General features: G+C 35.8%; 1 protein-coding gene across 1 annotated transcript in view; it reads right to left on the reverse strand.

The window, feature by feature from the left end:
• Positions 1–333: 333 nt before the first annotated feature.
• Positions 334–16,791, reverse strand: part of LOC126299622 (plexin-B) — a 1,140,690-nt gene continuing 1,124,232 nt past the window's right edge. Inside the window, exons 18-21 of the mRNA XM_049991664.1 lie at positions 15,879–16,064; positions 10,539–10,893; positions 4,633–4,996; positions 334–2,160 (exon numbers count right to left, since the gene is read on the reverse strand). Of these exons, the coding sequence (XP_049847621.1) occupies positions 2,053–2,160; positions 4,633–4,996; positions 10,539–10,893; positions 15,879–16,064 (1,013 nt within the window). The 3' untranslated portion in view covers positions 334–2,052. The remainder of the gene's footprint in view (positions 2,161–4,632; positions 4,997–10,538; positions 10,894–15,878; positions 16,065–16,791) is intronic.

A 16,791-nucleotide genomic window follows, 5' to 3' on the forward strand; every position in this document is an offset into this window, starting at 1 on the left:
GTTCTGCTTTCTTTTATCACAGTTTGTAATGACTGTCATTGCCTTAATGCGAACACTTCTCATGTAGAAGCTGTTGTATTTTGTATTTGTAATTTGCTTCTCACTCTGTCAACTAACTTTTATTCTGTCCATCAAGGAGCAAAATCTGTCCCCAAACCTTATTTGTTCCTCACCTAGAGTCTCCACAGCCATTTTCAATCATTTTTGTACTGTTGTATCATACTTTTCAAGACATCAGGGCAAAATGATCCCTCCAGTTACAATTTATATGAGTCACTTTACTATTTCTTGCTGTGAAACCACAGTGAATCAGAGAGGACAAGGAACCAAAGGTTTTACAAAAATGAAACTTTCTTACAATATTAGTTTAAATATCCACATTTTATGAAATATTCAACATATTTTATTGTATAGTCATTAACCAGAAAACGTCCAGTACAAGGTGACTATTGATTCTATATATTTAAACACTGCCATTCACATCCCTTTACACTGGAATCACACAAAGGATCTGAATCTGTAATGTACAAATGTAACAAACATAATTTTGAATATTTGGGCAAAGGTTTCAAAAAATTATTTATTAATTTACAGGAGATACATGTGTGTGAACATGGGGAACAGGGGATCACAGTATATTCTAATAGATCATTACACCGAGTCTACATAAAAAAAGAGCATTTACATTTCTGGCAACAGAAAATATTTTTAATGTAAAAAAAAAGTTATGGTCTGAACATTGTTTGAGTATTAAAGAAAATAGTAACACTGAAAATGCAGGAAAGAGTACCCTATAGGAGGTATTGAATGATTTCATGTGATGGAACAGTTTTAATTGAATAGAATTACAAAAATAACATTTTTGATATTTTCTTTCCTGAAAGTCTATTGCACACAGCTTAGTTTCACATTGAAGAGAAGACACTGTACATTAAACAGAAACACAAACACACAGATTTACAAGCTGTCATTGTTCTTTCGATCAGCATTTTAACTGTACATATTACTACAGCTCATTGAGATTCTGTAAAGCTTCGTGTAAAAGGGAGATAGACAGAATCTGAAAATTGCAACAAATATAAAAAACACATAATTGTCATTCACTGATGGCAATGGGTTGTCAATTATATTTTGCATATAAAAAAGTATACACAACAATTAACTCTGTTTTATAATCCCCACTCAAAAAGGGAGGGGAGGGACAGTAGTAATGGATGGGCTTAAGACCTGTATACCTGAATTAGTTTCATGGTATCTCATAATCTTTTCAACACAAGTGAGAAAAAGGTTTGCCTTGTTTGGTCCCGACTCCTCTCCTAGTACATAAGTTTAGCTGCTGTGTAAAATTGCAATGTATGGTAGGGGCTTCTCTTTCCAATCTCTTGCTCCTGGACTAGTAGCCTCCTACACATATTACAACTTCCATTAAATTATCATCACCCACAAGGAAAAAAAAACCTGCAGAAAAATGGCTTTCAGCTGAAAGAATGCAGGCCTCAGTCTCGTAACAGCAGTACAAGAGTGTGGACCACGGACGGCCGCTAACGTGACATCCCGCTAAACTCTAAATTGGCTACTCTGTGCTAACAAACTGAGCGCAGCCAGTGGCCAAAATGTATGTGTCATATAAACTCCACTTATTTGACAGTCAATACCTGGTCTCTTCTCAACAAAATCCAACAAAATATTGGCAAGTAGTTTCCAGCAACTTACCAAATTACAAATTTAAAATTTTGTATCACCAATTTCTACAAGTTTCATCTATATATAAAAATGCAGATTTAAAATAATATCTCTGTTGATCCTCTGACAAATTTAGTTCATCAGCAGGATATTTTGACACTTTTTTGCAGTATTATTTTCGAGGCACTCAACGTTAGGAAACTGTTGCGCTTTTATAAAGAGTTGCAGCACTCTGGTTGTTGGCTAGACTGGGATGCACCAGTCACCTGATCCCAACAGTGAACTTCACATCACAGCATGTGCTTATCACAGTAATTTCTGCTACTCTGAGCAGAGGTTGGCCAGCAGGAGATCAGGTGACGCTCGTTGTCAGCAGGTTGATGTTTCTTCTCCCTCCAGTGTGCAGCCCACATTTTCCAACTTATGAGCCAAGTGCATTTTCTTGCAGTAAGGATCTGTGTCCAGAGCCTCCAAGATCTGTAATGCAGAAAGTGAATGATGACATTCAATTTATTTTTAATACAAGGTATATCTAGTGGCTGATTATACTACCATTAAAGTGAAAGTGGGAAAAAGAGAGTGATGGAGGAAAGGGGGATTATCCGATATGAAAAGAAAAGATAAGATGGGAAGATGAGAAGAGAGTTCATCTTCTTGGAGACCTCATTATTCACTACACCATGATTATCAAAAGCTCTTTCTACTAAACTCCCACTGACAAATGATTTACATTCAGAGGACTTGGAGACATTATGAATTCCAACCAAGCTTTAACCACTTTCTATATTGCTCCTAATTGCTGCCTTTGAGCTCTCTCAAATTCTTTCATTATGTTGGGTAAAGCATAACTTAACTGTAGTAGAACTGTTTTACGTTCATTGTCTCCCCTTGTATGGCACAAATCACCACCCTCTCACTTGAGAACATACTTTAATTAAGTATTTACTTATCTAATTGAGACTACTCTTTGTGTCATATTCTGAAGGTACCCTAGATTTTTCAAATATGTTCACTGGAGCAGTTCATAACTTGAAAATTGGGTAGCCCATCACATTTGTTTTGGCATATCTTTCACAAATCACAATCGGCAGTCAACTTCTGACACTCTAGACCCCTTGACATATGAACCCTCAGCTAAATGAAGTGTCAAAAAATTTCATGAACAGGAGAAGTTATATTCAAACACATTCCTATAGCTCATGATTTACACATACCCTGGCGTGAACAGCACTAAGTTGAAAAAAATTATATCAAAGTTGAAAAAAGTTATATGTTATACTAATTATTTAGAAACAACAAATGGTATGCCACAAGATCAATAAGGGAAGTGCCGTACAAATCTGCACATTCTCAATGGACTGTGATTTCTCACTACTTAAGATCATAATTACATCTGTTCCCAAAATTATTTTGTCTTTTCATCTAAAGCAGTGTCAGCCAAGAATTTGACTTGCAAGTCATGCCCTGGCATGAGTGCCACAGTGTTCAACTATGCAGGTCAATCAGCTATATCAGCACATGGACAGGGGAACTTTCAACTGAAACACCAAATGGTCTTAAAAACAGCTCAAAAACAGTTGTAAGATTGTCAGTGTCCTCAAAATGTATAGGAAATGATCCTTCTAATTCCTTCAAGGTCACAATTAATTCTTCAAGCCTTGCATTTTCTTTCATGGCAGTGAGCTTAGGGAACTGGACTGCACTATCAGAATGTGTCCCTTTTCTAACATGATTCTCTTTTTAAATGCATCTTCATCAAATCAGAAAGATGTTGTTTAACACCTTGCAACATATTACTGTGGGCAGTGAGCAGTCAATTCCACTTAAAGTACAAGGTCTGCAGCCCATTTCCAGATGTTATAATTTCGTTCCTGAGCTACTTTTTCCTTCATAAATTCAACAATAGTGAATTTTAAATTGAAAAATGATTACAGGCATGTCCCTAGACATAATCAATGTACTATGCAGTCATATAAAAAGTCTACATATTCTTCAATAAATTCCACTGAAAACTGTTGCAAATTGAGAATGGAATAATGCATGCAAGTTTGGAAATTTTACTATTCATACCACCAATTTCTTTGCATGCTGTGTGCCTGCAAATTTAACACAAAGTGCTTCTTGATGTACAGGAGAATGAAACCTGTCTGTTGCTCATTGTAATTTTTTGCTCTTTCATTATTTTCTGCAGAGTATTGTAATATCATTTCATAGAAAATTTGGAGTACTCATTGCTTATGCATCCGTCTATTGCTGTCCCCTTTTATTTTTAAAGACCTGTAGCAATCGATCACTTGACTGCCTTGCTGTGTGCAAACAGCCACTGGATCTGTGAACATCCATCATGTGACAAACAAATAAAGGGTAAACAGCACTGACACGATGACTCTGCCAAACTAAAGAGAGCTGTGCCAACCAAAAAATGCCACACTAGAATGCTAATGAAATGTCGCACTTTACAAAGTTCTTCTGGGAAGTAACAAGCAAAGCCAACACAGGTTGAGCCTTGGTCTGCATGTGACCTGCATACCCAGCGCAAGTGAAGTTTGGCAGTCTGTGGCTGGACCTTATCTAAAGGAATTTAAGACATGGAGATTTTAGTGACTGAAATGTATTACATCACATACACTCTAACACATATTATTCTATATATTAAATTATTATCTCATCATCACAATATTTTACATAATATAGAACGGAATTCTGTGACAATAATTGTTTTATTATTTATTTCAGTTTTATTTACAACAAAAAACCAGGATGATGGAGTGATAAAGCAGTCTACTATATGTCACAGAAAAACAGATTAAAAATTATATACTTAAGTACTCCCAAGTACAGTCTTGTGATGATGATGAGGATTTAGCTTAAAAGCATGGATGAGTGCAATTATCAGTGCCTGATAGGACACAGACATTATATGCGACACTTCATAACATATGTGTTTACCTGGTCACTATATTTTGTCACATAGATGTAGAGTTCCTTGAGTGCTGCCACAGTATCAAACTCTCCAACTTGTGACACAGATAACTGTTGCATTGCTGTACTCATTTCCTGATCCGTAATCTGTGGAAGCAGCTGAACATCACAATAGAAATGTGAAACCATTTCCCGATAATGCGGTATGTCCTTAGCAAACAGAAGCTTATTGGAAGGTGAATCCTTCCCAAGACGGTGTTCTGTTGTTGAACAAGCATCCATAAAAGTCTGGGCAATCACGGACAAGCAGGAATCAACTGTTGTTGTTTTGTTGATGTCGAAGATAAAATCTGGGTTCTTAATAAAATTCACCCAAAACCTTAATGGAAGACTGCAAAAGAAATTTAAACAAATTATAAGATTCCTAAAATTCTCAAAATAACATAATTTTGTGTGACATTTTATGACTGAATAGAATGAAAGGAACAATCATTCAGGTATACATCCTCCTCCACATACTCAAGTGCAATCCTGTCACATTTTTAGTAACACAACAAGATAAAAAGTTTGTCACTTCTTTCTAGCATTTTACAATCATTAACCATCAGAAAGTGCATATGAAAGCTCAAAATAACAAGGATTCCAGGAATGTTTCACAAGTGTGTGTATTTAGTACATTCACATATGGCAAACAAAACATAAATACTTTTGTTGTTGGAAAAATGGTTCTTAGAGAAAGGTAATTCAAGACTATACTTATCCTGAAAGACAATGTAGATTTTGGCTGGCTAAATATATTATTACTACCTTTTGTTATTAATTTGTTTGGAAAGAGAAAACAGTTGAGGGCATGGTTGGTACCCACTGACTCTTAGTGTGCTCTTTATTTGGTGTCAGAACAGAATCCCCTCAAATGATATGAATAAATACAACAGATTGACAGTATTGGCTGTAAATGTTATAATGAATGAATATTGTTTACTGAAGCCCCAACTCACGGAAATTTTATCATTTGTATTACTAAGACAGCAATTAAGATTATTATAGAGATTAGATTTAAATATGTCTTATGGTAATATTGTCACTGTTAATGATTATTCCCTTAAGAAGAGCTTTACTGATAGCCACAATATGGAAAACTATATGTAAATGAATTAACCTCATCTGATATAAGAAAGCACAGATCTGTAAATAAATTGGTCATTTTCTCTGCAGTATTACTTAACTGGAAGTTTTTTATACACTAACATTTGAGAAAACTGAAATATTCAGAAGGGTGCATGTGATGAATGAGGTTTATAGCACAATATGTCAATACAAAAATCATTAGGATTCCAGAATTGTATATGATTTCTAACTTTGAGAAGTCACTATGGTGAGGATCTACCATGTGCTGCAATTAGACCCTCTAAATATAGTGTTATGGAATGACACAGGGAATCAATATGTTTGTGGGGATTTTGCTACATGCAGTTTCTATTAGAGTCTGCAAAGCACCAACAGTGGTTGCTAGAGGTCAACACTGAATAAACAACTAACCACCTTTGTCATGATATGTTTGATGGGTGATACGTTAGGCAGTATCAAGGGAAGCATTTGTAGCTATTGTTCTTTGAACAAAGCATGCACATTTCTCACACAGTTAGTTAGGCACTGTTCTGTAAAATATGATGTGTGGAGTTGTCTGGAGAAGCAGCCCTGTCTTGGGCTCTAAAACATCCCAAAACAAGGCTCCTTGATTGTGCTTACCACTGTAGTGCTTAAACATGTAGGAGAGGTTGAAGTGGGAGTCATCCAAAAACACTACATTTGGCCACTCTGCTAATTAGTATCTGCATTGAGATATCCACTGAACCATGTGGTATTTACTGTTTTCATCTACAGAAGTTGTATGATGATTTGCACTTCACCAATAAGGCTCACAGCAAATGGTACAAAACTGTTAATACATACGGCTCCACAGTATTTCAGAACCAAGTCAACATTATGAAAGAAGGTATATGTTCAGTTGCAACAAATGGACAAGATGATGGTCATTGCTAACTATTGTATTTTTGCATTCCACATGTGCATCACATTCATAGCAGCTTTTCAAGTACAACAAAAAAGTCTATGGTAACTGTTCCCCAGTGACCCATCATGCTGCGCCATTTGAACTCACATGTTGATATTAGATCCTTTGATGTTTAAGAGGAACACTTCCATTTACTTTATTTGACAGCTCTTTGCTTTGGCTTTGGAACAAGCATATAATGATTGTAGTGAGAAACATGAATGATCAGCTTTGGTTTACTGGGAGAGTTTCAGGAAAGTGTGGATCATCTGTAAAGGAGACTGTATGTAGGACGTTAGTGCAACCCATTCATGAGTGCTGCTCAAGTGGGGGATCCCATCAGGTTAGGTAAAAGGAAGACATTGAAGCATTTCAAAGGTGGGCTGCTAGATCTGTTACTGGTAGGTTTGAACAATATGCAAGTATTATGGAGATGGTTTGGGAGCTCAAACAGAAGACCCTGAAGGATAGGCAGTATTCTTTTTGAGGAACACTATTGAGTAAATTTAAAGAACTGGCATTTGAAGCTGACTGCAAAACGATACTACTGCCACCAATGTACATGTCACGAAAGGACCACAAACATAAGACATGAGAAATCAAGGCTTGTATAGAGACTTATAGGCAGCCATTTTCCCTTGCTCTGTTTGTGAGTAGAACAGGAAGGGATATTATTAGTAGTGGTACAACATACCCTCCACCATGCACCATACAGTGGCTTGTGGCGTAATGTGCATAGATGTAGATGTAAATGCAAATGTAGACTGAGTTCTGACCTTTCTGATCACCTGAGACAAAGTGCAGCTGGACTCTCATGTATACCATAACTGCATAATGTTAATCCGTTGACTGCTGTGGATGACACATCATGCTCCGCCAGTCCCCAAGTGCTGAGGGTCTGTTTAAACACAGCCTTTGGGTTTTCCACCTCTCACTGCTGCTGGTTCTCAGAGAATTTTCAAATATTTATCATAGAATGTGTGTGCCTCTATGCATTCTGTCATTTGCAATAGACTTTATTTTGATATCGTGATCCATTTACGAAATATGATGATTGTTATGACCATATGATTCCCATTGGCATGGAATTGGGCATACTGCACTGTGACTGTCCATGAGAGACAAAAACCAATAACTCCCAATAACCCAGGAATAAAATGAAATGAGATATCATTCGGGTCTCAATTTCTAATACCATTTTGATATCGTATCTACATTTCACAGACAGCAATGTATTAGCTAAAATCAACTCTACACAAAGATTACATAATATATTTTTACCTCTGCAAACTCTTTGCAATTCCAGGCAACAGTTTACATAATTTGAAAATGAATAATGAAAAGAAATACAGTATTTTTATCAATCAAAGATATCAGAGTATAAGAGGCACAAAAAACAAATTTTGTCACCAAATAGTTTTCTTAAAATTGGATGATATGTATTTCATAGCAATTAAATGCCACCTCTCAGCACACATAGCAATATTATGTAAGCAGTACAGAGACAACAAAGCTGCGTTCAGTGTGGAATCCAGAGAGCAAGTCTCTTGCAGTCAAAGGGTTAATTATACATTATTTATAAATTGTTCAACAGTTTCTCCAAGTTTTGTTTGATTTAGGCCACTCTTTCTGGGTATTGATATTTCCACGCATACCAGTTTATTTTGTTCATCCTTGTTCATTAATTGTTCAGGATTAAATTTCAGTAACAGCTATATTATAAAATAGTTTAGTCCCACAGACAGTACAAAACATATCGCTATACAATTCTGTACAGCAAATGGCATAACACCATTAATAAATCTAGACTATGAACAGAAGTCTGTTGCTAAGGCAGAATACTCAAAATTTCTGGGTGTGTGCATTGATGAGAAGTTGAATTGGAAGAAACACATCAATGATATGCTGAAACGGTTGGTTCAGCTACTTATGCTATTAGGGTTATTGCAAATTTTGGTGATAAACATATCAGTAAATTAGCTTACTATGCCTATTTTCATTCAATGCTTTCATATGGCATTGGATTTTGGGGCAATTCATCACTTAGAGAGAAAGTATTCATTGCACAAAAGTTTGTGATCAGAATAATAGCTGGAGCCCACCCAAGATCACCTTGCAAACATTTATTTAAGCAGCTTGGGATATTCACAGTACCTTTGCAATACATATATTCACTTATGAAATTTTTCATTAATAATCTATACCTATTCAAAAATAACAGTGAAGTGCATAGCTACAACACTAGAAGAAAGGATGATCTTCACTATTCTGGATTAAATCTCACTTTGGCACAGAAAGGGGTGAATAATGCTGCCACAAAAATCTTTGGCCATTTGCCAAATAGTATTAAAAGTCTGACAGATAGCCAACCAATATTTAAAAGCAAATTAAAAGAATTTCTGAATGACAACTCCTTCTACTCAATTCTATTATTTTGTGTAAAGAAAACTTGTGTTAAAGTGACACATTCCACATCATTACAAAATGTCATATTCATGATCCACAAGGATTAATGTATGTGTGTATGTATGTATATGTATATTATTTGGGAGAAATTTTAATCAAATGGTCAATTCATGAAGCAAAATTATTCATCTCTAAATGAGCTGCTGAAAGACAGGTAACATTCAAAGCAGAAAATGATAAAATGGGACTAATTTATTATAAATTTCTAATACAAGACTGGACAGGAAAAAAAGTACTTACCAGATTATGGCAGGCATATCAATAAACAAATGTTCACAGACACATAACTTTTTTTTAGTCCATCTGATAAATGAAGAGAAATGGTTGGAAATGTAACAGAATAGATTGAACATGGATGTGATATATAAATTTTATTGCACCAAAGAGCTTAACTCTGCTAAAACTGTTTCAACACTTTTCTGTTCTCATTGTGTGTGTATCAAAAAATTGAAGCACATTGCAGAACACTATTAGTCACAAAGTGAATGATCTCAAATCCATCTTATGTATATGTCGAGACAGCATAATCTATCTGTTATATTACACAGAAGTGATGAATTGGTAAGGACATGAAAAATAATTCCTTAAGAAAGAATTAGTTTAAAAGCTGCCTGATTTATAGCTAATCATTATGTGCTCAAAATAGTCATGAATGGTCCATTGGCTAAATTTTTGGCCACTTCATTTCCCAAAAATTAAGAAAGTTGCAGTGTGCTTCCAATCAGTTACAAATGTAATAGGCATGGAATTGTGCTGCCCACCACTTGAACTACTGCCTGTAATGCCTAAGTGAAACATATAAGACTTATAATAATTTTCAGCATCCACAAATTTATTTCAGTCAAGGTGAGTACAATTTTACCACGTTTTAGGTTAAAAGCTTTGCATTTTTATATTCGTCTTTCACAATTAAAACACAATAACTATATTTATTTTTAATGGTTCCTCTTGGCATCTTCAGATATTCTACAGCTGGTATGTACTCAAAATTTAAAGTGAAATGTTTGGTGCACTATACATATCAATCATTGACAGAAAGTTACATACTGATGAATATGTACATCTTCATGAAGTGATACAGACATTAATGCAAATAATGTTGGTCACTTAGTAATCTTTCCATGAAATTTCTGCTGGGTTCTGCTGAGATAAGCAGCAATTTTCACCATGGCAACTAAGGATTTTCTATAAAACCTAAAAGTAATACTCAATCTATTTACTAAGGAAAAAAACCTATCCTGCACTTCTAAAAATCACATACAGTGAAGAGTGAACAGCTTTTACTCCCTCTCCTCCCCCCCCCCCCCCCATCCCCCCCCCCCCCCCCCCCTCACCCCTGCCCTCAAACCTCCTCTCCAGTATGGCACATTTATTCTCATCAAACAGTGTAGAAAGGTTAACTGTATAAACATACCTGTTGGATTTCCAGGCGTGAACCACTTCTGGATCAATAATGCTGTACCTCCGAGCAGCATCATCAAGGAGATCAAATAACCACTTAACTGCTGGAGGAAGTGCTTCATTTGCCGTCAATATAGTGTTGAAAAAGTCATCTACAAATTTCTGAATGGTGCCTTTTGTAGACAGAAGTCTTGTTAGAAAAATTTCAGGAATGGCTTTATGAGTTCTTTCTGATGTTTTGTTGTTTTGGTAATGGTGTTCGTCAACTGTTCTCACTAAATGAAACACACGCACATTTGATCCTGATTCTATATCACCATTTGCTGTTATTACTGGTGACAAAGAATTGGGGAAGAATGACCCTGTACCTAAAAGAAACAAAACTAATGAAAAACAGGCGCATTCTATGATAACAAGAACCACAAGAATCACGTCACATATAGGTCTAAGTTACTTACCAAGAGCAAAAAAAAGGTTTTTACATAATTACTCATTGCAATTATTATTCTATATTGGAAAACAATATAAAAACATTTGTATTTGTGATTCCACAGTATTACAATTATTATTAATTATCACATCAATTAGTAATAATTTTTGCCATATTTAGAAGCACACTTATGACAGAAACTTATTAGATCTAACAGTATCAAACAAACCTGGCCTCTCTGAGGATGGTATCAATTACCATGAGGCAATTATAGCAAAAATGTTTAATGAGGTACAAAGGGAAACTAAAAAAAAAAAGTAGAGATATTAATATGTTCAGTCTCAAGGAAGATCTTGAAACCTTTAGCTCCGGGCATGAGCACCTAGAAGAACTGTGGTTTAAGTTTAGAAGAACAGCTGATGTATTATTAGCTATGTATGTACCTGGCAGAACAGTTAATGATGGGAGGGATTCTCCATGGTATACAGTTATTGCACATAAACTTTTATAGAAACAGCTGTTACTGCACAAGTGCTGTAAAGTAAAGCCTAGATCTATATAGATAGAGATACACTAAACAAAAAATGTTGGTTCTTCAAACGGACAATATGTGAAGCATTCAGTGATTACTCTAGCACAATATTATTCAAAGATCTTTCACAAAGCTGAAAGATATTCTTATTGTATGTTAGGACTGTCAGTGGCACCAAAGTTAATGTCCAGCATCTCACAGATGACACAAGAAACGAGACTGAGGATAGCACACTAAAGCAGAAAGGAGAAACGTATCCAAATGCTACTTTACAAAGGAAGCTGCAGGAGTACTAACACATTTTAGTTCTCACTCTATTGCAAAGATGGGTGATGCAGATGTCAATACCAGTGGTGTTGAGAAACAGCTGAAACTGAACAAGGCCCGAGCACATGATGAAGTCCCAGTCAGATTACATAGAGATTTTGTAACCGAGTTAGTTCCTTTTAACCATGATATATTGTAGATGTCACAAAAAACATCTGTCCAGTATGTTTGATATCCATTTGTTGTAAAATCATAGAAGATATTATGAGCTCAAACATAATGAGATACTTCTTCCATGGTAACCAACACGGATTCTGAAAACATAGGCCATGTGAGAAACAACTCAAACTTTATTCACAATGTATCCTGAAACGATGAATCAGGGCATTCAAATAGATGCAGTGTTTCTTGGCAGCCAAAAAGCATCAATATGTATTAACAAAAGTACGGTGATATTGGGTGTCAAATAAAATTTGTGTGGGGTGAGGATGCCTTAGAAAGCAGGACAGAACATGTTATCTTGGATGGAGGATCATCAACAGATGTAGAAGTAACTTCCCTTGAGGAAGTGTGTTGAGAACCTTGCTGTTCATGTTGTACATTAATGATTGGACAAACTTTTTGAAGATGAAGCTGTCATCTTTAATGAAGCAGAAACAGCACAGATAACCAGTCAGATCTTAATAATATTTTGAAATGATACAAAGATTCATAACGTGCTTTTACTTCTCAGAAATGTAAAACTGTGAACTTCACAAAACACAAAATTGTAGCATGCTATGACTAAAAAATCAGTTTGTTCACAACTGGTATCAGTCATATCAAGCAAATATTTGGATATAAAATTTGTAGCAATATGAAATGGAAAGCTGGGTCATATGTAAAGCAGGCAGTAGATTTCATTTAGTTCATTAATTTCACTGATAGAATAATGGGAAAATTAGTCAGTCTACAAAGATGATTTCCTTGCAAACACGTGTATAAAACATCCAATAATATTTGTCAAATGTTTGGAACTCCATAACAGATAAGTCCAACATGTGATACTGAACGTATTCAAATACAGGCGGCATGACTTGCTGCACTCCATACACAATTAATATAATGGGATGAAATTCTAACAGGTGGTACAACTAGAAGTACCCTATGCCATGAACCACACAGTGGTCTGAGGAGTATAGACGCAGCTGCTGATGTACATTAACACCTTCTGGGGTAGACTAATCTCATATGAGAAATAAATTGTAGGGCAAAATTTATGCAACAAGCCATGCACATTGTATCTTGTATTTTGTAACCTAAGCCTGTTCCATGGCTCCTGTTGCTAAGATTATCACCTCACTTCACACAAGAAGAATGTGAGCTCTCACTCGATTATGATCAAGAATACAGAGAAACCAGTCTCTCCCATTATTCAGGGTTTTCCAGCATGACTGAGCCTGTTAGCCAGTACGTTCAATCCCAGAGCTTCCTGAAAATGAGTGTGATCATCTTCAAAGCTTATTGGGGGTCAATAAGCAGGTTGTCAATCTTTTGGGTTTCAGCTTTCCTTAAGTTACTTCTACTTCTACTTCTACTTCTACTTCTACTTCTACTTCTACATGATTACTCTACAATTCACATTTAAGTGCTTGGCAGAGGGGTCATCAAACCACAATCATACTATCTCCCTAACATTCCACTCCCGAACAGCGTGCAGGAAAAACAAACATCTAAACCTTTCTGTTCGAGCTCTGATTTCTCCTATTTTATTTTGATGATCATTCCTACCTACAGGTATGTAGGTTGGGCTCAACAAAATATTTTTGTATTCGGAAGAGAAAGTTGGTGACTGAAATTTCGTAAAAAGATCTTGCCGCGACGAAAAACGTCTTTGCTGTAATGACTTCCATCCCAATTCGTGTATCATATCTGCCACACTCTCTCCCCTATTACGTGATAATACAAAATGAGCTGCTCTTTTTTGCACCCTTTCGATGTCCTCCGTCAATCCCACCTGGTAAGGATTCCACACCGCGCAGCAATATTCTAACAGAGGACGAACGAGTGTAGTGTAAGCTGTCTCTTTAGTAGACTTGTTGCATCTTCTAAGTGTCCTGCCAATGAAACACAACCTTTGGCTTGCCTTCCCCACAATATTATCTATGTGGTCTCTCCAACTGAAGTTGTTCGTAATTTTTACACCCAGGTACTTAGTTGAATTGACAGCCTTGAGAATTGTACTATTTATCGAGTAATCGAATTCCATCGGATTTCTTTTGGAACTCATGTTGATCACCTCACACTTTTCATTATTTAGCGTCAACTGCCAACTGCCACACCATACAGCAATCTTTTCTAAATCGCTTTGCAACTAGTACAAACTCGGCTGTATCAAACATGGGACAGGAAGAACTGCTGCTGCACTCCACAAATGGAGATGAAGAGACTCTCCAATGTATGACTACGACAAGCTAGCACCAACAGTGTCATTTATAGTATAGGACTATCCCTTGAGTGCTTTTGTCAGATCCATGGATGGTGCAAATTTTTGTGTTTTGTTAATTTTGTTGGTTGTCTGTAACTGTCAGTGTACCAGAACTGTGTATTTATTTGTAAGTGTTCAACAACAATTTCCAATTGTAATAAATAAGTAATGTGATAACAAGACACATTAGTTGTATGGATGATGATATGAGGAAAGACAATTACTGAACACACGGAGAAAATGTTAAGCAACAGATAACCAAGTAAACAAAGCGCTGATTGATATAGGTCAGCTGTCAAACCACAACTGTACATCATACCATACACAAGATATATTTGAAGTTTTTACAAACAATTTTCCAAAATGTGAGATTGTTTGCATTTTTATTTATTTCTGAAACACTGGCAGTCAGTAATTAGGACTGAATAAAGCTACAGGATCATGAAAACAGGGTATAGCATGCAAATTAATATAAATGCAGCATTCTTTGCACTCTTCTCTCTTTCGTGCAGACAGAGAGTTGTTGATACATCAAGTAACTGATATACCATACTGAACAAATTGCAGTAACATGTCTTACTGATACCAAACACGTGCTCGGACAGATGAAATTCAACTTAAAGAAAACAATTTTTACCATAAATTGTTCCTCATGCAATGAATAGTCTTATGGTTATGACAACATGTGAAAGCAGTGGACTGAAAGATAGCTAGGAATCTCTTAAATCAGCTTTGGGAATATATAACATACCATGGGATGATGAGAACATGATCCATGTAGCAGTAACTTGACATGTCTTTTGGAGTGGCAACACCAGTTCAGTTCTGTTAGAGTTTTTGGTATTAACTGTTTCAATACATGATAGTGTGGTTTGTGTAAAGGCTGTGTAAGCTTTTGGACAAATGTCACTATAATTTGGAGAGAATTATATATGTATATATTAGACAATGAAGTGAGAGCCATACGTTTTAGAGCATTGAACAAGCATGCATGAGATTCATGAGAAATGAGAGGGATGAGGTTAAGTGGGTAACTGATATAAAATGTCCTGTAGAAGTCAGTATGAGAGAATTATAGTCTCAGATTTGATGAGTATGGCACGTAATAGCTCAAAACATATCAACTGTGTATCTGTTTTCATGCCATAACATAAAGACATCTTTTTTGTTGCTTAGTGTGTAGTTACAAAATTTCTTTCATGAGGTGGCACATTTGTATTACTTTGCAACTTTATCCGTTTATATTTGTCATCATTACTCATGTACTGGACAAAGTTAATATTTCTCTTATGAATTCTTTATGGTGCTACATTATTTTGCCCACATTTGTGTTTTACTTATGCAAACAAATATGTACAATGTAACAAACATGCATCGACGAAAGCTGTGGCGTAATATGTAACCAGAAGTTGTAATCAATATTGGGTCTGTTGTACCATGACAGGACTCAAAAAGTTTCTTTGCAGATGCGAGTAAAATTAATTGCCTGTTGGTGGACAGTTTATGTTGAACAGTGACTGTGTGATGTGGTAGGGGTTATGTAATGTGGGCTATGAACAGAAAACAAGAGGAAACTATAAGTGCAATATGTACTCGATTCATAAATTAAAAAAATTAAAACTACATAAAAGACAGACAACTGTTATAAATTACTTACAGTTCTGGCAGGATTGTTTACAGTTTTCACTGAAGCTACCATTCTGCCGTGTGATAAGAGACATAACAGCAGATTCCTTCACTCCATAATGAGAAAGAGTGTTTAACTTCTTCCAACCACAGTGTGGTTTAGTTGTCAGATCTTCATCTTGCAAGGTCAGATGTCCTCCTCTCCCATGCCGCCATTCTAAAAGTGAATAATTAACAATTAGTAACAAACAAAGGAAAAATATATATTATGACTTTACATTTTACACATCTCTTCATAGCAACACATAGAATGCATCTCTTAAATGGATATGAAAATCAACATGAAAATTTTCATTTCAAATGAATAATTTATCTTTGTTCTTCTCTGTTACCAATCTCCCGATTAAAAATTTTTGGTGTGAAAGACCTGGAGTTGGCGAAAAAGGAGACTTTGTGTGTTTGCAAGAACTCTCAAGATGCAATGGTGGCTAGAAGCCAATGTGTTTCTGATAATGGTCTCAAGTAACAAGAGTAACAAATAGGAAGCTTCATGAGATTTCAAAGGGATGATGATTATAATGATTTGTGGAAACATAGCAGATTGAGGTAGTGGTGAGGTGAGCCTTTGAAACAGTTTGTGGCAAATCCATAAATACATAAATTGTAAGACCATTTCCACTCAAGTCATTGCTTTGAGTTTCAGTCTTTGTCCAACAAAATAATAACCTACAATATATTTTCAATTTTGTTCTTTATTTTATACTGGCATATCAAGAGAAAATAGTTTGGTAGCTTGATGGGAAATGTCAGATTACTAACAATACAGCTTGGGGTTTAATCCCCATAGGATGACTAATGTTTAATATTCCATCAGTGTAGAGATGATCTGAGATGATACTACAGAAAACCTAAAACTGGGTGATCGGAGGGGATTTTAACCCTAC

The sequence above is a fragment of the Schistocerca gregaria genome, chromosome X, assembly GCF_023897955.1.
Source record: "Schistocerca gregaria isolate iqSchGreg1 chromosome X, iqSchGreg1.2, whole genome shotgun sequence".
NCBI lineage: Eukaryota > Metazoa > Arthropoda > Insecta > Orthoptera > Acrididae > Schistocerca > Schistocerca gregaria.